The sequence below is a fragment of the Cygnus olor genome, chromosome 1 (genome assembly GCF_009769625.2).
Source record: "Cygnus olor isolate bCygOlo1 chromosome 1, bCygOlo1.pri.v2, whole genome shotgun sequence".
Lineage (NCBI taxonomy): Eukaryota > Metazoa > Chordata > Aves > Anseriformes > Anatidae > Cygnus > Cygnus olor.
Genome location: NC_049169.1, coordinates 81,130,479 through 81,158,405, shown reverse-complemented (window position 1 = coordinate 81,158,405; position 27,927 = coordinate 81,130,479). Strand labels below are relative to the sequence as shown.

Genomic DNA, 27,927 nt, shown 5'->3' with positions numbered 1-27,927 from the left:
CCAAGTAGTTTAATTGATTTATTTCCAGCAGTATTAGGGCATGCATGCATGAAATTACTGCATGCAGCAATCACAACTAAAAAAAGGAAAAACAAAGATAAAAAAACACCCACAGGATAGCTAAATAGCCAAAGGCAAGCACTGGGCTTGGATTTTCACTTATGTGGTCTCTAAGACTCTAGAGAGGAGAAGAACAACCATCAGCTTTCAATTCTGTTTTCAACGCGGCTTTTTTCACAGCACTACAGGTACACAGCAAGCTGTGCCAGGGGACCCAGACGTGACTGCCCTTGGCATAGGAGCACGAATGGGGCTTGAATTCACTAGCTGAGCCTCATGGGAGCCCTTAGGGGGCTATTCATGAGGTGCCGTGACCTTATGCCAATTGGCAGAATGCTGGATGGGGTCCAGGACTCTGCTGGTCTTTTGCTTGGACACCAGCATACCGGAAAAAATCGCAACTGTCACCTGTAAGGCTACCTAGATCTACTGTGTTTTCACTGAGCACTTGGTGCTGTATTATTGCCTACACTTGATAAGCACAGTAATTCTTGCTGTGCAAACAGTCTTTTTTTTTTTATAATGTAAATCTATCAGATTGGAGAATGTCATAGTAAATGTTATGTACCACTGGAATCTCTTTTTGCCTTCGTGTGTAGGTTTTCAATTATTGCTTATCCTAAAGCTTATTTGCAGCGCAAAGGTTTCCTTTCTGATATATAACCTGCTTCTGTTTAACAGTTCCTGAATACTTTTCTCCCTGGACACCAGGGTCTTGGCTATGCAGTGTTCAAAACACTGCGCAAAAGGGCACTATGATCTTACTAACCCTCAAAAAACAGTGTGGTTAGCTCCTAATCAAGCAAAATACTTTAGTATATGCTTAATGTTAAGCATGTGATAGAACAATTGAAGTCAATTTCTCATGTACTTGTAGTTAAGCATATACTTGTGATTTGCTGGATCAAGGCCATAATGATTATGTACTTTTCCAGTAATGACTAATGTGCTCTTTCTTAAATTCCTAGTTGTCTGATCTCTTCTGTTACTCCTACAGTAACCCATCTGATAGGTCTCACCTTGTTGTTTCTCCCCTTTACACTTGACAGGTTAACTTATGAAAAGAAAATAAAGAAATCTTCCTTCTCATTTAAGACAGTGGAGGACTTTCCACTGACTTTGAACAGCCTTCACTAGATCCTTTAACAGCATGGTGTGTCTTCAGCCAAACAATATCAAATCACTTCTATTTGCAGCTCCCAATATTTACCCCAAAACCTACTGTAAGGTACTAGTATGAAAATACAGGTTATTGCCTCTCTATATATTTTTTTAAGTTTCATGTACAATTGACTGTGCTCTTACACAAGAGTGATGTTAAAACCTGTATATTCCTAAGTACATTTTGAATGTCCCCAATCGATTTTCATCTCTCCAAAAAGGGAGCAGGACCTTTCCTGTCCAAAGCGAGAGGCTTTGCTACTGAGTTCAGCCACATTATCCACTACCAGACTGGCACCTGCAGTTCGCAGGGTGTAGAAAGCGTAACAGCTGCAAAATACAGCAGCAATTGCCTGTGCAGACAGGGTGTGCATCTGCGTGCTTGCTCACAAGCCAGCCACCTTCAAGAGGCCAGGTTTAGCTGCTGCCTGGGATTTGGGTCTGTCCCACAGCAGGCTGGGCTCTGTGCTTGGCAGTGTGGCACCGCCGTGAGACAAAAGTACCCTGTTGATGGAGCGCAGATTGCAGACAAGCCTCCAGGCTTCGACAGTGTCCAGGGAAAACAGCTGGCTTTGATTTGGCACGTCCTGCCTACCTGCCTGGTCTATTTATGGTAGCTCAAGCTGAATAACTTCGTGGCTTTATTTACCAGTATGGAAAGCCTGCTTCCCCACTGGCAGCGTGCCACTCAGTAGCTATCTCTACTCCTGTCCTCTGAGAGTCTCGGGCTTTGTCTGGATATAAAAGTTTTTAAAGGACAACTGCCACTTAGGGAACATCCAGAAAGCAACTGACCTTCACCGCATCCCCATCTGGTGCAGATGACAAGTTCCTTTTTAGTCCCCAAAGAGACTGCTTCTGTTTGTTTTACAGGGGAAATGTTACTGTGATATTTGCTTGCTCTTCCCTTAAATAGGCATAAAGCACTCTGAAATGCGAGATCCACTCTGTAAATTCTAACAACTTCCTTCCTGTCATTTCTGTTTTTTCCCTATGAATGAGAAATTTTTATGATGTTTCAAAATACAGTCAGATTTACAAATGCTTCATTCTCATGTGACAAGGAATAAAATCTGCCACATTGCTATTTCAAGTAACTAGCATTATTTTTAAACAGAAATTTAGGTTCCCAGTATTACTGAAATTCTTAAAAAAATCATGCCTTTTGCTAGCTTGAAAAGAGAGTACTGTGAACTGCGTAAAAGTTGTCAGTAGGTGGGTGCTAACTTCTCAGTTGCATATATGCAGAATTCCAGAGGAATATTATTTTCACGTGTTTTTAGCCAAGATTTAACATATTGCCATGCATTATGGTTTCAAAAGCAACTACCAGTGTTTAAGGCCTTTGCATTGTAGATACAGTTTTGCTGTTTCTTCTTCTATCTTATGGTTTTGGAAACATTACTGAAATGTTGTAGAGCACAGTTGATGTTTATGCCACCAAGGAATAGATTATTATCATGCTTTCAATTCCCAAGCTGCAGGTGCCCCCTTCAAACATTTACCATGTCTGCTTTGCTATATCAAACTGGTAGGCCCTGGTTAATTCATCAAGGTGGGCTTGAAGCATTGGCTGCATCTCCTCTCGTGGAGAAGGCGTGAGGGTTGCAGTTGACTGTTGCCCAAAGGAGATTGCGGGCGATGAAGCTACTCCTCGCACAGGAGGTGTGGGAACACGATCATCGTCTTCTTCAAGCTCATCCTCCATGCCCTGATGGAGGTAGGTCTGAACGGGCAAAGGCGGACACCAACCGTCACTGTCATATCTAAAACAAAAACCAAGTAAACTTAGTATTTATTGAATCTCAGCTCTGAGGTGCAGCAGAGGGTATACAGGATTTGTGCTACAGTTTGAACCCTCGCACACAGTGCGAGATTTAACATTTGTTGAAAATAGGGTCATAATTGCTTAAATCCTCCTTAGTGATTCCGTTTAATTTTTTCCCCACAACTGCTAAGCAACTTGAATAAGCGGTGCAACAAAAATAATTACAGATCCATTATCACATTTGTTAATGGCAATAAGATAATGTTCCCCCACAATCAGCAAAAAAAATGAACTAACTCACTTCCTGAATCATTAACCTAGGAGAATGGATTGAAAATTGACCTAGACATGAAAATAGTAGCATTCTTAAAAGGCAGAGTGAGCTTTACACAGTTCCACTTATGTGCTTCCTTACTCCCGCCTTCCACTTTATTTTTCTGTACACTATTTGTTTTTTGGTTTGTAGTTTAAATAAAAAGCCACACTTTCCACATAAATTTTGGTCTTTCCACATAGTGTATAGGTATCTATTATGATGCGTAACACATTCATGTCACAGCAGCACTGACCCTAAGCATATGCTATGCCACAGTGCCAGCTGATAAGATATATCTTGCATGCATGTTGACAGCTCTACCAGCACCCCAACTCCTAACAAACATTCTTGGGACTTACCTAGACAGCGCTAAAGTTCTGAACACTTTCAATATACCTGCCCACAGTAAATTCAAAGGTTAACAACCACCAATGTTCTTCAATATTGAATTCTCTCCTCACATATAAGAAATGTTCTGATAGGTATTACGTTTTTCTGGTTCAATTTTTGGTCTTACACTAAGGGTGTAAGAAAGGAAGCAATATCTGATCAGGGCTAGAAACAGACACTTTATAATCTTATAACCTTAAACTTGGCCAGTGATTCAGTCACTTCCTGTCTCTGTTCTTATCACAGACTTTTCAGTCCAATGCTGTATTACAGTACCATCCCAGGATCCTGTCCCTGCATCACCCAAAATATGTAGGCCCTAGTGACTGTTGAAATACCCTCAGCATTATCTCCCCAGAGCAATTCCCTAATCTGAACACAACTTCTGTTGTAAACAGCTCTGCTGACAATCACACCACTCAAATTTTCTGTCTGTTCTTCCCTCAAGTCACACCACTATCTATTCCTCCCATCCTCAGCACATCCACTCTGCAGTCCCTTGAGCATCTGCACACATTTCTTAACTCCCAGTGTATTCCAAAATACCTCAGGATAGACAGCTCTTTTGAAAAGACAAGCAGACAACCAAAAGCTCTCACAGCTCCTTCACTGTCAAATCATCTCATACTCTAAAGGCCATTCCCCAAGCATCATCTAAGTCACATCTTCTTTCTACCTTCAAGGATTCTAGACAAGGTACACCCTTTTGTCTGCAATACAGTAAACCATGCTTTGAGTTATAGAGTTAATTTCTCAAAGCTTTTTTAAGGTTCCTTATTTGGAAAGAATCACCAATTTACCAGAGAAAAATGAATCATAGCCTATTTTCTCCTGTAAGGAGCTAGGTTACAAAATGGCTGGGAACAGAGAAGTTTCATAATCTGTACTATGAACAGAAGATCGACTTTAAACAAAAACAAAGGTTTCTAAAAGTAACTAAAATTGTTTTTCCTTATTCTAAAGTCTGTAGGCTGTATTTGAGAGTACAGATTCAAATCTGGCTTAATCAGATGGAAGCCTGTGGAAAATACATCTTGTAATTAAAGCTGGTGTCACTTTAAATCTATATCTAGATGTAACCATACACAGATACACACACACGTTATGTATACATAGGGAAAAATTAATGCTGCATCTTAACAGTTGGCATTAGGAGCTATGAGTGACTGATCCATTACCATTTTCATAACATGGAATTTTAAGAAAATGTTATATGATATAAATTTGACTGCTTAGGAGATGGTTAGGGTATTACTAGCTCTAATTTCTCTTTCCTAGCAATATTTACTCATGACATTGCCACCTAAGGGTGAAGAGACCATCCTAACTTGTGCTGCTAAAAATTTACAGTGCAACAGCTCTGACATTTACTTTTACACTCTCAAGCTCATGCTTCTTGTAATGGCTTCTTTAAAAGGGGCAGGGCTGTAAGAGACTCCTTAGTGGCTTTCCGATAATGCATAAATGAGCTTTCGATGTACTCTCCCCTACTTGTTTCAAACCCCCAAATGTTCAGCTTTGTTTATTCCTTAACAAGAAGGTTCTGCACAACTACTGATCTTCACATAGGTTTTATTTGAAATAGAAAGGAACCTAAGCCTGAAGCTTAGGACATTGAGATTCAAAATTTCAGGTATGAGAATGTTTGCCTTTATAATGTAAAATGTCCAAAAAGCCACCAATTACACAATGCATTTAACCAAAAATAAGCCTGCAAGGAAAAGCAAGCAAACCTAACAGATTATCATCTGTATATAGTAACTACATAAATTATACAGTAAGTTAAATTTCTGGAACCACCACAGTGAATATTACAGAATCACAGAATCGTCTAGGTTGGAAGAGACCTCCAACATCACCTAGTCCAACCTCTGCCCTAACACTAACAAGTCCTTCACTAAACCATATCACTAAGCTCAACATCTAAACGGCTTTTAAAGACCTCCAGGGATGGTGACTCAACCAATTCCCTGGACAGCCCATTCCAATGCCTAACAACCCTTTCAGTAAAGAAGTTCTTTCTAATATCCAACCTAAACCTCCCCTGGCACAACTTTAGCCCATTCCCCCTCGTCCTGTCACCAGGCACGTGGGAGAATAAACCAATCCCCACCTCGCTACAGCCTCCTTTAAGGTACCTATAGAGAGCGATGAGGTCTCCCCTGAGCCTCCTCTTCTCCAGGCTGAACAATCCCAGCTCCCTCAGCCGCTCCTCGTAAGACTTGTTCTCCAGACCCCTCACCAGCTTCGTTGCCCTTCTCTGGACACGCTCGAGCACCTCAATGTCCTTCTTGTAGCGAAGGGCCCAAAACTGAACACAGTACTCGAGGTGCGGCCTCACCAGAGCCGAGTACAGGGGGACAATCACTTCCCTAGACCTGCTGGCCACGCTGCTTTTTATATGAGCCAGGATGCTGTTGGCCTTCTTGGCCAACTGAGCACACTGCTGGCTCATATTCAGCCGACTATCAACCAATACTCCAAGGTCCTTCTCTGCCAGGCAGATTTCCAGTCACACATCTCCCAGCCTGTAGCTCTGCTTGGGGTTGTTGCGCCCCAGGTGCAGGACCCGGCACTTGGCCTTGTTGAACTTCATACAGTTGACCTCAGCCCATCGGTCCAGCCTATCCAGATCCTCCTGCAGAGCCTTCCTACCCTCGAGCAGATCGACACATGCACCTAACTTGGTGTCATCTGCAAACTTATGGAGGGTGCACTTGATCCCCTCATCCAGATCATTGATAAAGATATTAAAGAGGACTGGTCCCAGTACTGAGCCCTGGGGAACTCCACTAGTGACCGGCCTCCAACTGGATTTGACTCCATTCACCACAACTCTTTGGGCCCGGCTATCCAGCCAGTTTTTAACCCAACGAAACGTACGCCAGTCCAAGCCACGAGCAGCCAGTTTCTTGAGGAGAATGTTGTGGGAAACGGCGTCAAAAGCCTTACTGAAGTCAAGGTAGACCACATCCACAGCCTTTCCCTCCTCCACTAAGCGTGTCACTTGGTCACAGAAGGAGATCAGGTTCGTCAAGCAGGACCTGCCTTTCATAAACCCATGCTGACTGGGCCTGATCGCCTGGTTGCCCTGTAAGTGCCGCATCCATGTTCTTTCTGGTTCCCCGAGTAAATACAGCTTGGAAAAATGCAACCTTTTCCAAAATGTAACCTTTTTCAAATACTTCTCATTAAACTCCAAACACCTTAATTTCAATAGGGACCTCTGACAGTAATTTCATAATAATCAATTCTAAGTCCTTAAATATGTTCTGTTGGACAAACATGAAACTTTACATTTCTAATATTTTTATTTTATTCTTAGCACTTTAATTCTATATTAATCTTTTTCTGTTAAAAAGCGCGGTTCGTTACATTGACAGTGCTTCGTCCTCAAAATAAAAAATAGGTGATAGGTGATAGGGAACATTCTATAAGAATTCTGGTTCATACAATACAATTCAATTCAATACAAACATGGTTGCAGGAGAGAAAGCTTCCCTCTCTAGGCCCTGCAAGAAAGCATTTTTTTTTTTAATGTAAAAGGTGTTATCTTCTATACTTTTTCTAAAGAAAACTACTATCACATATATTGACATCCAGCAGCTAATACTCTGTTTTAAGGTGTGATCAATAGTAAGAAATAAAAATAACGAATGTTAACTATATGAAGACTGCCTTTTCCAGGGTTGGCTCAAGATCATGCATATTACTGGTGAAAAAAAAATATAAATAGATGATGAAGAAGAAAGAAGCATTTCCCTACTGTTGAGCTTATTATATAAAACCAATCAAACGCATCTTCTCTGTAAAAGGCGGAAAGGGAAAGTTTGATTGGAAGCTACTACAGAAGAACAGAAATTTCAAACACCCTGAAGTATATACAAGTGAAAATTAAGGAAAACAGCAAAGAACAAGCACAGAGTTTGTAGAAAACTAGGAAGAAGGGGAAAGATTCACAGAAAAGAGCTCACTAGGAAAACAACACTAATAAACAGACTTTCTGCACAGGTTAAACGTGAATACAATACATCCCCAAATATACCATGTCACAAAAAATGGCTGCTTGGATTTACATATTCACCCTTTCTTATGTGTGTTGCAGTTCATGGAAAAATGGAGGTGAATGCAGACCTTGATTCTTCTGGGGAGAAGATGGTAGAGTCAAGAATGTGTTTTTTTGTTTGTTTTTGTTTTGTTTTTGTTTTTCTTCCCTTTGTGATTAAGTTAGGTGACTTTTTTCTAACATTGCTATTGTGGATTATTTCTTACATTTTTTTAGCCAACAGGCACTACTGTTAATATCTAGTAAGTAAAATCAGGTATCAAAATTGTTTAGTTTATTTGGGAAGTCATGCCAATGAAACTCACATTTGAATTCAAGAGTCATAGGAAGAGATGCACAGAAAAATAAGTATCTGTTTATACACCAGATTCCTTGTTTTATTGCTCTAAATGTTCACCTTTTATATCACATTGTGAGAACTTTAACAAAGTCTTCATCTTTTCTGACTGGAAATTAATTTTTCATTTGTAATTCACAATATAATTATGTCTGCAAATAATTAATTTTAAAGTTAAAACACATTGAACTTATTATACATAGCATACATCAAAGAAAACCAAGAAAAACTAAACAGTTAAAAAATGAAAAAGAAAAGACATTTTAAAACTCAATATGTCAATATTAAACGGAGCATAAGGAATGCAGTCTATGATTCATACCATTTTAGCATGTTGAAAACCACAGAAACAAGATCAACCCCTGAATACAATATGACTATTAGCACTGGGTAGATCCTCAGGAAGTATGGGCATTGCAGCTTCATTGGGTTCATTGAAGCTTTTTACAAAATGCTGTAGCTCAGGACTGATATTGGAAGATTCTGTATTTGCTTTTGATTGGTAAAATGCACACTAGAAGATCTTGTTACAACCACTACTAATTTGAAAGATAAACAGAAGAAAAACTGAATTGTTGGGAACCTGTAACACTGGTGATTACCTTAAGCTTAGATAACCAGTGTTGTCTTGGTGACCAATATAATTCCCTGTAGCTAGATAACAGATACTTTATGAAACTGAGGAGTCGAGCCCTGTGTCACAAGGGATTTCCCTAGAAGGTACTTCCACTTACCTTTTATGCTATTTCATTGTCCTTGAAGAAAATCCAAGTTGTTTCCCTTCTATAGCATAATTATTTTAGTGAAATCGCTGCACATGTGTTTTAAGGACATAAACTGATAAGGACAAATACTATATGGCTAAACCATCTTAAATTTATTTTAGCTTTTTATAACAGGATACAGAAAATAATGCCTATCTGCAATTTTTGCCTTGAGATTTAAACAATACTTACAACCAGTATGTAAATCCATTTTCCCTTACATTTACTTTGGAATTCTAATTCTAATACAGCCTGAATGAACTTCATTTTAAAAGGAATTCAACTGACTTACAGTTAGTTACTGTTCAGTTTAAAAGTTGAAAGACTTTGCATAAATTCAAAAATTAACATTTAATTCTGATTTTCACCGTAAAAATAGCGTTGATCAATTCATGCTTACAAAACAGATAGCACTTGAAATATTTTTATTCAGTAAAGCTATTACAATGATTTTTAAAACATAAGCTTCATCCTTAGGAAATATTGATTAATCCATGTATTTAAACAGGCAGATTTGTCCCAGACCGAACTCCAGTGTTTCTCAAAGGCTCCAACAGTGTTGATCACAGTAAACTATTTTTTTTTAATATATTCTGATTTTCCTTCAGAGTTTGATAATCTGGTATTTCATGTAATTTCACATTATAAAAAGCATAATTGTTCTCTGTGCAGGAAATGTCTCTTTCCTCTTATTTACTGCTTTCTATGTCATTTTGTGCCTTTAAGAACAAGTTTAAGCTATCCAAAAGATAAGTGTAAGGTTCCAGCTCAAGAGTTGTTTAAATTCAAAAAATGCCTACAAATAACATGCCTTCCTCAACTGTGAAATTTCTTCTAAGAGCCGATGAGAAGATAATCGTCCACTGGTTGATCTTCTAAAATTAATCCAATTTAGTTTGGGGTTTCTGTTCTGTTGGCTCCAATATTTCTAAACATCAAACCAGTGAAAAAATACAAGAGCCAGATTATGTCATCCTTACTCACTGAGTCCCATCATCTGCAAGCAGTCCCAACAGAATTCAATTAGGCTACCTGTGAAGTGAGATACTTCTCAGCATGAGTAAGCAGAGAAACCCTACATGATGATGAAGCAAGGTCACTTTTATTTCCATCTTCAGTCACTATCACGAGAAGCTATTCCAATATTCCTCCTCCATAGCCTTCAATAGGTCTATAGGATAAGGCGCTCTCATTTGTTAAGCAAAATAGAATAACATTCTCGTTTGGAAAAAAAAAAAAAAAAAAAAAAAAAGCCTCATCTCCACAAACCACAGACTTTTCTTCAACAGAAAAAGAAAAAAATTACCCTGCTTCTTGCTGATCCACCCCGTAGTGTTCCAGCTCTGTGCCTGGAAGCGGCTGCACAGGAGGGGGTGGGAGGGGAACACTGGCCCAATTTGAACCATTATTTTTCTGGGGTTTGGCAGTATTTTTGTTTTTCTTCTTTTTCCCTCCTTTGCCACCTGCAAAGGAAAACAGAAAAATAAAATGTTTGAGGTATGATGTGAAAAAAAGCTGGCTATTTTCATTTCTTTTAAAGAATTTGGATTCCAGATGGCATGCCCCAAAACAGAAGATGTATTTATATCTTAGCAGAATCAGTATCAATGTGCTAATGTTGTTAGAGGTTATAAATAATAATAGAATGGAAAAACATTCTGAATAATTGTTTAAAATCACTTTTTTTTTTTCTAAATGTGAACTCCATATATTTGCACAATAGTGCACAACCAAGGAAAGACATATCTTGTTGCCTCAGAAATATATTTACTGATTTATTCATGTATGCTTTATGACTTCTTACACTCTCTGATGGATAAAAATATAATGGACCATAGCAAATTCTTTCAAATGTCAGAATCTGGTGTGCTTATAACACTGTTTTGCATAATCTCTTTCTGTGGAAAACACAGAGGTTAAGGACACCATCTTAAAAAAAATTGTCATTAGACTCAAATTTTTTCAGCCAGAACGACAAGTGTAAGTTGTCAAAACCAAAAAGAAATGGTGTTTTGCTGATAGGAATTTACTAAGTTATATATTTTTTTAAATACCAGGAAGTCATTTGCAATATTTTAGGACTGCCTGTTTCACAGGATTCAAATACCTTGTGCTGCTATAGAGAACAGGCTTTATTCCTGACATACAGCTCTAATGGAACAGCTTGAAGAAATGAATTGAGCAATGCATTTTACTTAAGCTCTCTTGTCTTATCATTCTTTTGACCACTTTTCCAGCTGAGACACTTCAATTTGTGGGAAAGTGATCTTACAGAAAAAGCTCTCTTCCTACTTGTTTTGCTTCTTTTATTTTGCCCTGACCCTTTTTTCTAGTCAAGAATTCATTAGTAGGAAGGCTGGGACAAAAAAATATTTCAAATTCCTTGACTACTTCACAACCCATTTTTTGCCATTTTATTGAGGTTTTCAAACTGGATTGTTGGATGGAAGAATGGTTTGTCATATACGCTTTTCCAGTGGGGTACCCAGCTAGCAGTTACTCCTGCCTTGCCTGTTGTAGAAAGTCTAATCTAGTTAACACAGCGTCATCTCATGCTGATTTATAAGGATTAGACAAAAAATAAAAAAAGATCTCAACAGTAATTAATCAAAAAAGCCACAACTGACTTGTAAGGCACGGTGGCATTGTGTAGCACCACCTTCTATGTCACGGTCTTAGCTTTAGGCACATCCAGAAGGAGGTGCAATTCCGGTAACATAGACAAACACTTGTCACAGGGCTTTTGGTCTAAAAGACAATGGCTCTCTTCTGTTATCTCCAGCTGTCAGCTGAACCAAAAAAGAAGGAATAGAGAGGGAAGGAACAACATGACTGAGTGATTCAGAAGTAGCCAAGACTTCTCTTTTCACCTCCTGTTATGGCTGCTAGAGCCAGAGCAATGAGTCTGGTAAGGTTTCTAATCAGCCTGTCTAGCAGCAGATTGCAAATGAAACTTTTCTTTCCACTACTGAATTCCAGACCAGAGCTCTTCCTTGCTTGTGCTGGAGTTTTTACAGTCAGTCCAGCCAAGATCCTGTCATTCACTATGTGGGAACTGAACTGATATTCCATCTAGTAGGCTGCAAGACAGGCTCTTCTCTCCTTTTGCAGCCTGGCAGAGAGGAAGGCTTTCTTGAAAAGGCAAAGAACATTTTGATCAACAGTAAAGAAACTCCAATGATGGTGGCAATGGAGGAACAAATACATGAAACTTCTGCAGGGCAAACAAAGCTTTCAAAGCACAGGGATGGGGGAAAGCGGAGTTAGAAGCAGGTACAAAGGAAGGATGTGAATTTAAATTTGTAGGGAAAATTTAGAAAAGTCAGAAGGATCAGGAGCAAATAACAGCTAAGGCAGGAGTGGCTTCTTTGGGAGGAAAGCATATGCATAAGTGTGTATGTGTGTGTGTCGCGGGGGATTTAAACTAAGAGTACTCAAGGAAGAGAAATGGAGAGATCTTCAGCTTAGAGACTAGTTGAGTTGGAGAGGGAGATTTTGAAAGTATAGCATGTTGGTAATCTGAGGAGAGTGGTAAAATGGAGATTGGATGTGTGGGGTGCTAGATTCAACTGGATTTAGGGTGGGGTTGCAGAGAAAGGTCAAAGATAACAGAGCTATTAGAAAGGGTGAAGCAGAGATCTGATCTCAAATGAAGAAATAAAAGAAAGGAAGTCCAAGGTTATTACTGGTAGGGAAAGCAGCCTACGCTGTACAGTTGGGCAGGAGATTTCTCTTCTCCTATCCTCATGGGCAGAATTACTCCACTGTCAGACTAGTGGAACCTCATAGACATAATGCCTGATGTGTGTTTGAAACACAGAAGCCTTGTTTCCCCATAGCAATGACGCTTGATATTTCAGTGTCTCCTCACACTGAAATTCAATTATATTGTTTAAATCTCTAGATGATTCAGGTCCTGGAAAAAGAATTTGCCAGTTGGCCTGATGATCACAGCACTGACATAAGGTGGGAGCTGTGCAAAGTACAGCCACAAAATTTCCCTACCTCACAAAGCAGTTGAGTGTTGAGCTATTTCTTATTCCACACTAGGGTGAGATTTTTCATAATATTCATTGGAGATAGAAGAGAGACTTAGTCAGAATAATATGTAGTACTTACTGCAGAAGTGAGAGAACAAGTCCCTGCTCACCCTGATGGGACTAGGTAACCAAAGCTGGTCTCTTACTCCAATAATGCTCTAATTATCAGACTATTTGAAGGTCTCTCCCAACTTCTCATGTATTACGGAGATAATTAGTCTGTGCTACAGACATAATTAGTGAGCAAGGGACAGCAAAATACTGACTCTGTAGTCCAGTAGTCTGACACTCATGTGAGCCATGGGACATCCAGATGTGAGCTGTTTTGATCACAACAGGAGTAGTCTGGCCATAGAAAAGCAGGTTACCAGAAGTCTCCATGTCCCATCAAAAATTGTACTTCAAGCTGAGAAATACTACACAAAACATGTTTCACTTGAAATATTTTTTCAAAGTCCAGCTTTTGATCAACTGGCATTTTCTAACAAAAAACTTCGATTGCATTTTCTCAGAAAGGTCTCAGGAAGCTGTAGCTGTCAACACATCTAAAGTGTGATACTGCCCTCTGATAACTGGCACATATGTACCTGAGCATATCAATTTCTGCATTTTCATGTAGCCACAGAAGCAAGCTAATTTCCTAAGCCTCATGCTAACACACCTCACATACAAGGAACAAGAACCATTCCTGAAGTGTCATATGAACTCAGCTCTCACATACCTCTCTGTCAGAGCTATAAATCTATTTTTCAATCTCAGCTAATACTACCCACGAGAACACAAGACTTGCAAATACCTTTGCCTATCTGCAGTATGGGCCAATGTTTATAGGCTTCAAATCTTGACACTCTATTTGAATAGTCATTTAAATTGACATAAAGAAGCCATTTCTAGAGTTTATCTGTTACTGTTGTGATTGCTCCATCTTATAGAGGAAATTCAAAAGGCTATGGATTTAATAGGAATTTGAAACTGAAGTCCCTTCAGCTCTCTCATATTTTGGTTATGTATAATAGCAGACTTTCATTTTAATTGCTGGCTTTTCAGTTTTCATCTTGAAAAAAAAAATACATAATTATATATAACAAAAGCAACAAGTAAGCAAAATTAAAGAAATCAAGAAAAAGGTGTATTTAAATATAATATGCAATCACACATATTACAATCATTTTCATCCAATGAAAATGTGTCATGTTTCCAATATAACATGCAGCACACACACGAAATTTACATTCTGTTTGTATGCAGACTTGGTGCATTTTTTGAAACCTTAATCATCTTGGAGGGCCTACTTTTATCTCTGAGTTTCTTGATTGAAATACAGCATTTACAAACAGCTCGTGGGAGTGGAGAATCTGTTAACAACTCAACAAAAATATTAATCTGCTCATGAAGTTCGTTGGGGGGTTGCCTATAAACTGAGGACTGATGTGGAAACATATTCACACTACGAACTGTGCTATCAGGGAAAGGACATGACAAGGCAAGCTTTGCAATTGTGCTGACAAGTGCTGGGCACAATGGCTGGAAGGATTCTCCAATTAGCTCCATAGTTTTTGCAGAAGACACTTTGGGGTTTTCTGGGGCTTTTATTTTTTTTGTTAAGAGACCGACGTGACACCTTTCACCGACGTCCCAGTGGGCAGACAAGCTCACACCTATCTGCAACGTTAGTCTGGGAGGTTTCCTGCCTCCCTGGTGAGATGCTGATGAACACCCCTCCGTCCCTCACCCACCCACGGCGGTGGAACCAACCTGAGAGGCTGCCACTCCTTTCGGAGCTGTTGTGGGAGCTGGTGGTGCTGAAATCCTGTGACTGGTTGTGTGGTAATCTATTAGCCAATCCCTCAGCCACACGGTAGTCAGGGATGTAAAGCAAGGCTAAGGGTTAAAGGGCAAAGGTCACAGTGGCATCATGTGATTAGTTGACAGCACAAGCACATGCAACACATGCAGTTAGCAAGTCAGCGGCGGATGTGGTGGGGCCGCGAGTTTTGATTTTTTTGTTAATGTATACCTGTCCTAGCCTAAGGGAAGGCATGTGGGTTGGTGATTACCACAGGACAAAGAGAACTAAAAGCACAGAACACTACATTTTGTGACTGCGTGAGTTTCAGCATGCATGCAAGGTGTATAAACATTAGTTACAGTAAATATGAGCAGTGTCTCACATACTAAAAAGGTTTTGCTAGTTCATGAAAAATGATATGGTATAAATCCAAGGGCTCTGGAAAATAAAAGCTGTAATTACCATTGTTGCCTTTGCCTTGGTCTGGGAGAGAGTAACCAAATCCCATCAGGTCATTTTTTTGCTGAATTGAGCTCTTCCACTGAGGATCAGGTAAGTCAACTGCCAACTCATGGATGCTGTTGGAATGCAGTATCTGGGTGGTGGCATATGGTGTAGCTTGCGTTATTTGGCTGGAACTGTTGTAACTAGTTTTTGTGGTGAAGTCAATGCTGCTGTAAATGGCTCCATCAGAAAGCATAGTAGCAGTTTTATCTCCTTGCCCCGGCACTGGTGGCAGCACATCTGTGGTGAGCACAGGGGAATGAAACAAATCATTGATGCACAGGAAGCCTGAAAGTATCAAGGTTTAAGATGAAAAATAAATGTGTCATTTTGCACGTTTGCATTTCAGCTGAGACAGGTCCATGAGCCAACGAAGGGAAGATGATATACAACCAACGCCAAGCTATCAGCATCTGTGACAGGCCTACCACTTGTCCTTCACGTCTCACTGCCTAAAACCATCTTTTTTTTCCATACCTTCAACTGTGAAAGTGAAGTTTGGAATATTTCTCTACTGAAGAATGTTTTCAATTGTTCATTCTATGTCAGAACCAATGAAACTGTCTGGGCTTCAGGGAAATGATGAAAGGAGTGAATTTACAAATCACAGAGGAAACTTTCCCAGCAAATATGTAGCAAAACTCTTAAACGGATGCCAAAGGTCTCAAAGTAATTTTTTAAGGCCATCACCTTGACTTCCTTCAAGTTTTATGCATCAGCTTATCTAATTTTCTTTTTGACATTAGCTAGTATATTTCTCCTTTTCAACAAAAGAAAAACCTGACAAAAACAAGTTGTTCCTGAAATGTGAAAGAAAATCTGTTATACTGAAAGGATTTAAGTGATCAGTCTCTTAAAATGGCAAAGCAGTCTTGATAATGGAGAACAACTTGTTCAAATACTCCAGTACATTTACCTGAAAAACAACCGTACAGCATATTTACTTAAATGTCTATTGACTTTTCTATATCTTTTGAATCCTATCACACACCACAATTTGTACTTTTAATTGGTTAGATTGGCAGTCTCCTCACTAAACATTGCAGTGACATTCGCTGGTGGAATACTAGATTTGGATGTTGAGACCACTGAAGCATGAAGAACGTAATGATGATTGGCATGATGTCCCAAGGAGAACCACAGCTCAGCAGATAACCCTCCTCTTGTTCTCTCAGAGGTCAATTATTTCAAATGCTGCTACTTTTACAAACTATTTAGACTCTGAAAAGATGAAATACTGGAATCTACATGTTAGAAAAGTGCATCATTTATATGTCATTTGCTCTATATAGTCTGATGGCAGATACAGGTTCCAACTGCTGGACAATAATTGAGATAATGCATAGTCTTGTTAGCAAGGATGTTCAGATCCCATTTTAAGTATCACAGAATTTTATATACATTAGGCTCCAAAGAGAAAAGAGAAGGGTTTCTGAGGCTCCATGCCAGACTCAGAAACAGGTGCTCTACAACCTAATACAACATAGTTGGCCTCACTGTCTCAGGATTTTTCTAACAAGATATGATAGCACAGCTTCCTCCCACTGTTTTGTTTGTTTCTTTGGTGTTTTTTTTGTTGTTGTTGTTGTTTGTTTTTTTTTCCTGGGTTGATCACTTAAACCACAGAACTACTTTCTATTGTATGCATGTGTGCAACACTGAATATTTAAATATGAACCTTAACATCTGCAGTCTCAGGGTAACAACATAATATTAGCAATTAATAAGTCATTAACAAGTGTTCAGTAGGATACAGAAACAGAGATCAAATTTGAGTCGTCTTATAGAGTCATAGAATAGCTCAGGTTGGAAGGGATCTTAAAGATCATCTAGTTCCAACCCCCCTGCCATGGGCAGTGATACTACCCACTAGATCAGGTTGTCCAGAGCCTCGTCCAACCTGGCCTTGAACACCTCCAGGATGGGGCATCCACAGCTTCTCTGGGCGACCTCTTCCAGTGCCTCACTACCCTAACAGTGAATAATGTCCTCCTAATGCCTAATCTAAATCTCCCCTCTTTTAGTTTAAAACCATTCCCTCTTGTCCTATCATTATTTGTCTGAGCAAAAATTTGCTCTCCATCTTTTTTATAAGACCCCTTTAAGTACTGAAAAGCTGAAATAAGGTCACCCCGGAGCCTTCCCTTCTTCAGGCTGAACATCCCCAGCTCTCTCAGCCTTTCTATGTAAGAGGGGTGCTCCAACCCTCTGATCATCTTCATGGACCTCCTCTGGACCCGCTCTAATTGGTCCACATCTTTCTTGTGCTGGGGGCCCCAGACCTGGACACAGCACTCCAAGTTGGGCCTCACAAGGGCAGAGCAGAGGGGAACAATCACCTCCTTTGACCTGCTGGCTACTCCTCTGTTGATGCAGCCCAGGACACAGTTGACCTTCTTGGCTGCAAGCTCACACTGATGGCTCATGTCAAGTTTTTTGTCGACTAGAACCCCCAAGTCTTTCTCTGCAGGGCTGCTCTCAAGGACTTCTTTTCCCAGTCTGTGCTCATGTCTGGGATTGCCCCAACCCAGATGCAGCACCTTGCACTTGGACTTGTTGAACCTCATTCGGTTCACATGGGCCCACTTCTCCAGCTTGTCCAGGTCCCTTTGGATGGCATCTCTTCCTTCTATTGTATCAACTGCACCACTCAGCTCAGTTTTATCTGCAGATTTGCTGAGGGTGCACTCGATCCCACTGTCTATGCTGTTGATAAAGATATTAAACAGCATCAGTCCCAGGACAGACCCCTGTGGGACACCAGTCATCACTGGCCTCCACCTGGACAAAGAGCCATTGACCACCACTCTCTGGGTGTGACTTTCAAGTCAATTCCTTATCCATTGCATGGTCCACCCATCAAATCCATATCTCTCCAATTTGGAGATCAGGATGTTATGTGGGACTATTGGTAGAATTTATTTTTGCAAGCAACAACAGGGGGATGGGAACCATCACATACTCAAAATACCTAAATTATATTGACTTATATCTGCAGAAAAAAATTAAGTGCAAAAAAAGTTATGATTAATGCAAACTACAGGTCATCTCTCAAACCCAGGTTATTACTATCTATCTGCATGTATCCAGTGTGTTGTATACACGTGCCCAGGTAGCCAGGGGCAATATACAATCACAAAAACATCTACGTGCAAATGCAGAATGAGATGTGAGAGACGAGTGCAGTCCTACTCTACATGTATTTCATCCACATTATAAAGATTCAACCTTTCCACAATTGGCTTAATCTAAACATAACATATCACAGAAACACGGGACAACTGAGGTTTGAAGGGACCTCTGGAGGTCATCTGGTTCTACCCTCTTGCTCAAACAGGGCCACCTTGGACAGGTTGTCCAGGACCATGTCCATACAACTTTTGACTATCTCCAAGGACTGCACAGCCTCTCTGGCCAGCCTCTACCATTGCTCTGTCACCCACACAGTGAAGAAGTTTTTCCCGATATACAGACAGAATCTCCTGTGTTCCAGTTGTACCCATTGCATCTTGTCCAGGCACTAGGCACCACTGAAAATAACCTGTCTCTTTCTTCTTTGTACCCTTCCTTCAGGTATTTATACACATTGATAAGATCCCTCCTGAGATTCCTCTTCTCCGGGCTGAACAGTCCCACTGGACTGAACAGTCCCACTGGACTGAAATCCAACAGACTGAAATTTATTAAGTAAATTCTGTTGTTGGTGTACAAAATCAATCAAGTCCAGCTCAACATGCCTATGTTGGATCTGCAGAGTGACAGAACTAAACATTAGCAAAATGCTTCTCTCTCTTAAGTAATCAGAAATAAATCTATCTTTTAGAGCACATTTCTGGTTGCTGAAGAGGTGTCATCTCTAGATAGTCCTTTTTGAATGGAGAACTATACATTTGCACACGCTTGAAAGGAAAGCTGCATAGTTTCCCACCAGCCAAGGATTTTCAGTCTGTCTTACTAATAAACTAAAGTTCTCCAGACTTTCTGGAAATTTTCAATACAATCACAATTACTTTTTTAACCTCAAAGAGACATATACAATAAGCACTCAAAGAGCTATTAAAGCACCATTTTACCAAGTGCCATAATCACCTAGTAAAAATCAAGTGTGATTTTCCCACCAAGCTGTCACAGCAGAAAAACCTCTGTACATTTAAGACCAAAGATGAACATACATTTCCCAATGGACATTTGCCACATTTCCCAATGGAGAGTTCCAAAAGTTCTCCAATATCCATCTTGTTTTGTAACTCTTGAGATAATTCAAATAGTTCTGAAGTACTTTCTGAAGGAATCTCTTTCTTGCTGACTCAGTACTATTTTGTGGTCTTATGTGATTCCAAACCTAACCTCTGCTTCCCACCCACAGCCTTGTTCTCAATTGCCAATCTGGGGCATAATGTGGATTTCACTCTTAAAGACAACATTAAAACTTCCCTCCTCAGTTTCTGCTCCAGAATGAGCGATTGCCACCTTACTGTCTTCAGAATTCTTACAGGCCTTTAATATTACTCCAGACCTTTTAATCAGAAAAGAAACCCGAGTTCTATCTAAGCTGTTGAATCATATTAAAAGATATCTCACTTCAGATCCATCTACAATGCAGAAGCATCCAAACTTAACTGTTTCAATAGACAGGGTTAAGTGGTCCCAAAACAGCCAGAATAAAAGTGTGAGCTGGACTGAAAAAAACATGGTTGGAATTAAGCTGCTGAAATTCCAAATATAACTGTTGCATTTCTTGGACAAATTTGGACCTATGCCTTATCCACCCTGAAGCCAAAAGCTTTAAAACATGCTTCCAATTTAAGTCTTATAGAACCAAATGCTAAAACAAAATGGTAATTTTTCTGTATTATGTGAGCTCATGAAAATATGGAAAAGTACTGAAGAGTTTTGTTGTGAATATCTTGAAAACAAAGAGGCTGGCAGATATTCAGTTGTCCTGTAAATATTATCAGAACTCTTGTTTACATAATAATATTTTTGTAAGGCAAGAGCATTAAAACATTCTTATATGGAAAATGAATCCAGAATGCTTTAATGTAATTTGAAGTCAAAGTAATCAAACCACAGGGAAGAAGTTTTACATGGGAATGTATAACCAAAGTGAGGGACAGTTTTCAGAAGGCAGATTTTGTTACCACTCAAAATTAAATTCTTTTCACATTCATCACTTTGATGGTTTTATAGATTCTTTTTTTGCATTTTAATTTATTTTTAATATATAAAGTTGTCTGGGTTTTTGTATACTTATTTAGGTCTTAAAAACATTTACATACTCATTTATGCTAGGAAGTCTAACATAAGCATGTTCTTCCCATGTGCCCCAGGTCTCTGCTCTTACAATTGTCCTCTGTCCCTGGCTATACTGTCCTGCTCACATCCATGCAAAAGGGAACCGATCTGAGCAATAAGTAAGTTCATCATGAGATGGTGCTCTGACCCTGTCTCACCTCTGTGGGGTAAATTACAAAGTAAAACTATGTTTTAAAGAAACAGAAGGAGACACAGCAAAATAGACATTTTAAAACTAATTTTAAAATCCAATCTTGAGCCAAACATAGAAAGAACTATAGCAGTATAAAAATATTACACAGTATTTATCTAGATGTTGACTAAGAGAAATCTATTTTATACTCTATGGTACCTTAATAAAATGAAACCAACCTCCACGACTGAAATTGCCAAGATCATTGGGTCCACTAGTGCTGTTGTTTACTGGCAGACTTGTGGCAGGCCAAGAGTCTGCAAGCCAAGGATAACTGGGGTCACTTGCATTCAACAGACCTGGTCGACTGAAGCAGAATAAAAATAAAATAAAATAATAAAAAATATATACATACAAATATATATATACATATATATATATAAAAACAAAATTTAAATACCTGTGAGACAACTCCGGACACAACAGTGACCGAAGATGCCATATCACTTTTCTCCTATCATTGTATGTAAGAAACAGTTTAGGAGACTTTAATTTATTTCAAATTAAAAATGTGTAGCCTTTGATGATTTAAAGACCTTGAGCAGTTAATTAAAGATATATACAAATCAACTTTGTCAGTAGAAGTGGGACTAGGCATCAGTTGTGATTCTGCCAGAATCCAAATGAACTCTGTTGTCTGTGTGAAACAGGGGTTAGGCACGACCATCATGGGATCCTAAACCAGGGCTGAATGATAAATTACCACCTCAAGGGAACAATCACTCAAACTGATTGCTCCATATCAGCCATTTCCAGGACTTTGGGCTACTATTTCTTCCTTCCCTTGGATCCCAAATGCACGCCTGTCATCTACAGGCTGGTAACTCTTTCTTTGAGCACTCTTGTATGGTTTAGAGGCAAAGAGGTTTGAGTAGGATTAATGGAAAGTCTGCAGCTATCTTTATCTGCCACTACTGCATGGTTTTTATATCCCTGTAATTTCAAGCTTTGAGAGCAGTATTAAACAGCAAATATGTTGGAAGAGAAGGTAAACTCGGGCCATAGGGCACTGTGCCTCTCTCACCCCAGGACAAACAGGCTGGAATTTAGCAAGGCACATGGATTGTTTGTATTTGTATTTAACGAGGAAAACAAATCATGTCATGTAAACGCCCTCTTCCCCCAAGCAAAATCACAAAATCACCCTGATGCTTCTGACGCTCTTCTAGATTATTAATGCACTCATGAAGTTGGAGCAACACATATAATCATTGTACTTTAGTTCTGATAGACCCCCGTCTGGTACAATCCTTAAGAGAAACATAGGTTTCTATGGAAACAGCAATAAGAAGATCCAGCGGCTTTCTCGCCACATCCACTAGCTCTCATTAGGCCTAATCTCTTTTTGCTAAAATATTGATTAAATGGGAGATTGGAAGTTATTACCAGAGCCTAATTACAATCTCCATATTGGCAAAGGGAAAATAGATGAGGATATATGGGTCCGTTATCAGCTTTTATCAATTTCAATTGAGTAGCCAAAGTTGTGGAATCCAGTCCTATCAATCTACAGCCTATTCATCATCCATGAATCATTTATTTTGTGATCGATTAAGTGTAATTGTTCACTCACAGCAATTTAGGGGGAGCCAATAAGGAGTCTTAAACAACAGCAACTTCATTTGCTAATGTCTAATTAATGCAATAAACATCCTGGTAACAAATGAACACATTCCTTGTGATATTTACTATGCGTTCCTTCCAGGGCATTTGGGAGATATGAAACATCTGGGCTTGATTCCTCTGAAGTGCACAACAGATAGATCATTAAACCTTGCGGTAAGCTACTTAACTCCTTCTGAAATTGTCAGTCTTATAAATGATCGTTTATTACCCAAGTGTATCACCTACAGAATTTTCAGATTCCTAATTAAAAAAAAAAAAATGATGAAAACACCTTTACACAAAGAAACGTACCTTCCATTGCTCATTAGTCCTCCATCTCCTCTTTGGAAAGTGACTGTATTTTGGTTGGAAAAACAAAACAAACATACACACACACACGCACACACATATAAGACAGGGAGAAATGAATTAGTAATAATTACAAGTAACAATTCAAATTGCTCAGTGTCCAAGATCGAAGGCCTCTTGGCATCATCACGTAATAAAGTACAGAAATTACAAGAACAGAATCAAACACGTTAGGATTACAATTTATTTAGGATTTCACTCACATTATTGATTAACATCAATTTGCTCTGTAGCTTGCAAAGCAAGCTGGCCTCGTGGGGAAAAAAATCCTGAATTTACCACAGACCCCTTCATATGACTTTTTGTTGCAAGAGTGTGCCATGTGATGAAATTGTTTTCTTGGCATGCTTTTGCTTCAATACATAATGACATTGCACCAGTAAGTTAATAACATCATGTTGTAATGCAGTAATATAATGTCATCACACAAATATGCCATTTCCCAGGATAAATACAAAGAGGCAGCAGCTCTATTAGAGCTGAAGGAGTGAAAAAAAGCATAAAGCTGCAGCATTTCCACTAACAGCACAGTATAAGAACCAGCACACATAAATGCATACACACCAGTATCACAGAGAAGAAAAGCTGTTTTCAGTCTTGCAACTGGGGATGCCAAGGATACATTGTGGTACCATTCATGGTTATCTGACAAAAAATAGCCTATCCCTTTATCTATCTTATTAACAGGATTATGTTATAAGTAAACCCACATTACTGGTGAGGTGTTAATTCACAAGGTTTGACACTCCTTTTTGAAGCGCTGGCTAATATTTTGAATTAAGGCCAAGAAACTACTCTGGTTCTCAGTGGCAATATTCTATTACTTATTGTTGGGCATAGATAGGACTGACAATTAAATTATATCAGTGTCTTGGACACCTGAATCCTTACAGGTCCCTAACAAGATGAGGGGTAAAATTTCAGAGAGGAATGAACCAGTCTACGGCCAGCTTAATTTAAAACAGTTCCCGGTTTGGAAATACTATTTACGTTTCTGAGGCAGACATTCTCATCATAGCTCCCAGAATATTTGTAACACTTTCCAAATATTAGTCCAAATTACATTAATTCAAGATTAGGCTTTATATTATATGCTTTTCTAACCAGACAAAACTACTACATCCAATAAAAATGCTGTGGTCATTAAAAAGTTAGAAATGACATAAATCCACTGATGAAATGCTTCTGATATCTCAGAGAATATTTGTCACTTCGTTAATTCCTGGGGTAATTTCACAGTATACATTCAGCAAAGGGGACAAAACTGACCCCTTTGGAAGCCCTGCTGAAGAGTGTTTGGGTAGGGTGATTAATTACCCTTCACTACAGAACAGACTAATATCCATATCAGAAAATCACTGCAGTCACATGTCATATCAAAATGGTTAATAGCTGAATTTTGAAAGGATGTAATCAAACCAATTAATAAAAAGAAAATCAAAATTCAGGTATGGGAAGTATTAAATAAAAGTCTGCTTTGAAAAACAGGACATGTTAAAAACATCGTGGCTAATTAAGTTTCGATCTGATGCTACTTTCATTCACGTTGTTTTTAACAGGCTGTCAAGTGACTGTATCACTCGTTGCTTAAACATGAATAATCCGAAGAGCTGTGGATGTCGTGCGAATATGCAAAGAGGTGGTACTGACCAGCTATGTTTCAAAATATGTTGGTCAAAAGTACACTAGCACTTCAGTATAGGTGCTGTTTCCTTTCTCCTTCTCCCCTTCTCATTTAATACTCCAACCTTCTCCATTTGTCAAAGCAACAAGAAATAAGAAAAAGGAGAAACAAAGGTGCATTCAATAACAACCTTTGTAAATAAAGTTTACAGCTTTAAAAGAATTATAGTGCAACATATTTTCTGAAAAATTCCTGGGATTAATGATCTTGTTTCAACTACAGACTACCAGAAATGATTTTAAAGTAATGTTGCCACCAACTGCATAGCATGTACATGTGTCTGATATTTTATCTATGGATGTCATAAGGGGGAAAAAAATCAATACTTATGGTCTCAAAAATATTTATATTGCTAGTGTACCTCTATAAAGCAAAGCTAAAATGGGGGAGCTAGTAGGAAATCACAGCAATGTTTGCCAGACACATTCAATTTTCTGTTCAGTGAGGTATAGAGAAAACTCGATGGCATGCTGTGAGAAACATATTGAGAAGACATGACATTGAAACCTCTGCTCTAGAGCCATAATTGCTGCAGAATGGCTGTGGCATAAAAGCTTGTTGAGAAGAGACAAGTATCACAGTATTTGCTTTCTTTTCTGCTGCCTGTGTATGCTTTGTGGTTGTAACCATTCCCTGTTTTTTCTTACGTTAAACAATTTTATGCCCTCCCAATATAAACTCTGTTTTTAGAAGAACCCACCTTGCAGTGATACAGTTTTCTGGGGAAGACAGTGCCTGGCTTACATAATGAGCATGGAATTGGTAAGGAATACAGGATCTTTCATTTACCCTCCCTCCCTGCATACCAGTGTAAGGTTGGTTATAATTTTCATAAGAAAAGAAACAAGAAAGCATTGTAGATAGTACACTTGGTGGAAAAGACTCTGGAATATTAACTAAGCTAGCCAAAATTCTTCTTTGAATAAGTGAGGAGATGTCATCAGGATGTCACAGAAAAGAAAAAAAAAAAAAAACAACAACGACAACAAAAAAACACCACCATATTCCTGATGCCTTCCATAAATATGTTACCTGAGAGTGGATAGAGAAGGTGGCTTTCTTTTAGCATCAATATTGTGAAAGGAAAGACAGCTAACAACAGAAGACATGGTCAGGCTGCCAACATAAGCACTATATTTATCATTCCTACCATACATTTTGTCAGCATTTTTGCCTGCAGTTTGATTTCTGCAATTACAAAACAAGTCTAAATGCCTGAATAGGAGCATACTTAGTGCAATGCAGACTTGTAGATGTCACTGTGAAAATAAAACACAGTCAGCTGGCTTTATTCATTCTGTCTCCACTTCAAAAAGATGCAGAGCAATTTCAAGGGGCAATGTAAGAGGAGGAAGGGTAGAATGTCCCTGTCACTGACCCACCCATCTCCCTTGGTTTTTATCACTGAGGAAGCAAAAAAGCTCTTTCAGCATTCTTTGCATCTGATATATGTTCTGAGAAAGGCTGCAGACCTGCAGGGATGAGATTGGCTTTCAAAAGAAGATGAAAAAAATAACCTCTGCATAGAGAGATTTTGAAGGAATACCCAGTAGCTTATACTTCAAGGACTGTAAGAATGCAGAAATATAATCCAAAGTGCATTTTAAATGCATAAATATTTAAGGAAATTATATTGTATACATTTGTATGAAGAACAGCATATGTTAAAGAGCTTTTTATATGCTTTTTATTAAATACATAAGGAGGTGCCCATACTATTTACTAATATTATCTGACAAGGTTAAACTTAATCTTCATGCCTGCTAGGACTGGAAAAAATATGAATGTATACTAAGTTGACATTTTGAGGCAAGAAAGCTTTAGAAAGCCTTCTGTATGCCTATCTCTAGTAGGCCACATTTTCCTACCACAAATGAAAACTTTAATGTTGCCAGCCAAGTCTCATTCCTTTTTCTGATAAGCCGTTCCTCAAATGTGAATGTAGATTAATCCTCTTTTAATAAGTATTAACTCAGAACAGATAATCAGCATATAAAAATTCCATCAAATCTTCTGACTACCTTCGGACAATTCTGTCAAATACTTATCCTCATTTAACAGTTTCAGGAGCTGAGCATAAAATGTGTAGCATTCCATAATTTTCCATCTGTCTATTTTTAATTTGCTTTTGTTTACTTGGTTTCATGAAATCTTTAATCCCAAGGAGCACTACTCACTAAATAAGCTTACCTACTCACAAGTGAAAACACTATTTCCTTTCCTTGCATGACTGGTGGCCTAGACACTCTTGAAAACACCAGAGTATTCAACTGAGCAGTTACTGGCACAACAATGAGTTTGAAGGCATAGAAAAGATAAGCAGATAAATTAAATCTCTCTTATTTCTATAAATGGATACTGTGCCTTTGTTATGTAAGTCCTTATACCAAAATGAGAGAAGAGAATGGCAACTTCCAGTAGTAAATAAACAAATTCTGTTCAGTCATTGCAATATGAGAATGAAACAACTCATCTATTACATGAGAAGTGGTCAGAAAACTCTTTTGTGCCATCTAACATGTCTTGCATAAGGTAGAAACCCACAGTGCATGTTTATATCTGGCAACTGGAGTAAAGGGTAACTGCAAAAATAAAGAAAATCAGTGAAGTGGTCATTTTAGCTTTCACAGAAACTCATACAAGCAAGACCAACCTATTCTTCATATCACAGAACAGATCACTAAAAAGGAATAACATTTGAATTCAGTGTCTCTGTGCCAGTTTTGTTTTTGTTGATAGTCTGTCAAAAGTCAGATGTATACCCAAAATGTATACTTGTATAGCTGCAAATCATGACACTACTACTTACCAGGTAAGCAAAACACTCATCTAATGATCATGATAGACAATCATATGTTTTATAATATTGATATTATCAAGAATCAGTGCCTGGGGTGTCCTGACAGGGGAACGGGAAGTGGAGGAATAGTGAAATAGAGAATAATGACTGAATAACTACAGGATTCAGTTCAACTGAAAATAAGTAAGAAGACTTAGCTATGATTTTCAATGTCACATTTTGTTTCTGACTATCTGAGCAACTCATCAGTACTTATAAAAATGTTCACAAAGACAGAAAGCTTAATGAATTTAACTCAATTATTCTACTCTGGCACAATCTTTACCTATAGCGTGACATTTGCTGTTTGTTCTTCTACATAGAAGATTTTACATTTTTTCTACATTTTTGGCAAGTAATTATAACTGCTCAATCCAGACTTTTAAAAAATATTTTTAGAACTTTAAGTTCTCTATATATGCAAATGAAGCTTCAGAAAACAAAAACAAAAAGAAAAACAAACAACAAAAACATTTACATCAGATATAACTGAAAAAAATATCTTTGTTGTTCAGAAAGATGAGTATGAAATAGAGCAAATATATAAATGTTCCACTAATAGTTTCAAACATCTTATTATACAGTCAACTCTGCACATTGTGTTTTTTTAAGGGAAGAATTTAAAGCAGATGTTTGAACCAAAAGTGTGCAATTTCCAAATTCTGCATATATTAGGATAAAATCATCTTCAGTAAAACTTTACTGACAGCTGTCTCTGATGAGATTCTGAAAGCTACATACCACTTT

The 27,927-nt window shown here is 38.6% G+C and overlaps 1 protein-coding gene across 1 annotated transcript in view; it reads right to left on the bottom strand.

The window, feature by feature from the left end:
* The window catches only part of ROBO2 (roundabout guidance receptor 2), a 1,087,423-nt gene that overhangs the window by 31,142 nt on the left and 1,028,354 nt on the right, over positions 1-27,927 (bottom strand). Inside the window, 6 exon segments of the mRNA XM_040566381.1 lie at positions 2,727-2,987; positions 10,169-10,325; positions 14,658-14,783; positions 15,154-15,435; positions 20,863-20,990; positions 22,601-22,643. Coding sequence (XP_040422315.1) covers positions 2,727-2,987; positions 10,169-10,325; positions 14,658-14,783; positions 15,154-15,435; positions 20,863-20,990; positions 22,601-22,643 — 997 coding nt within the window.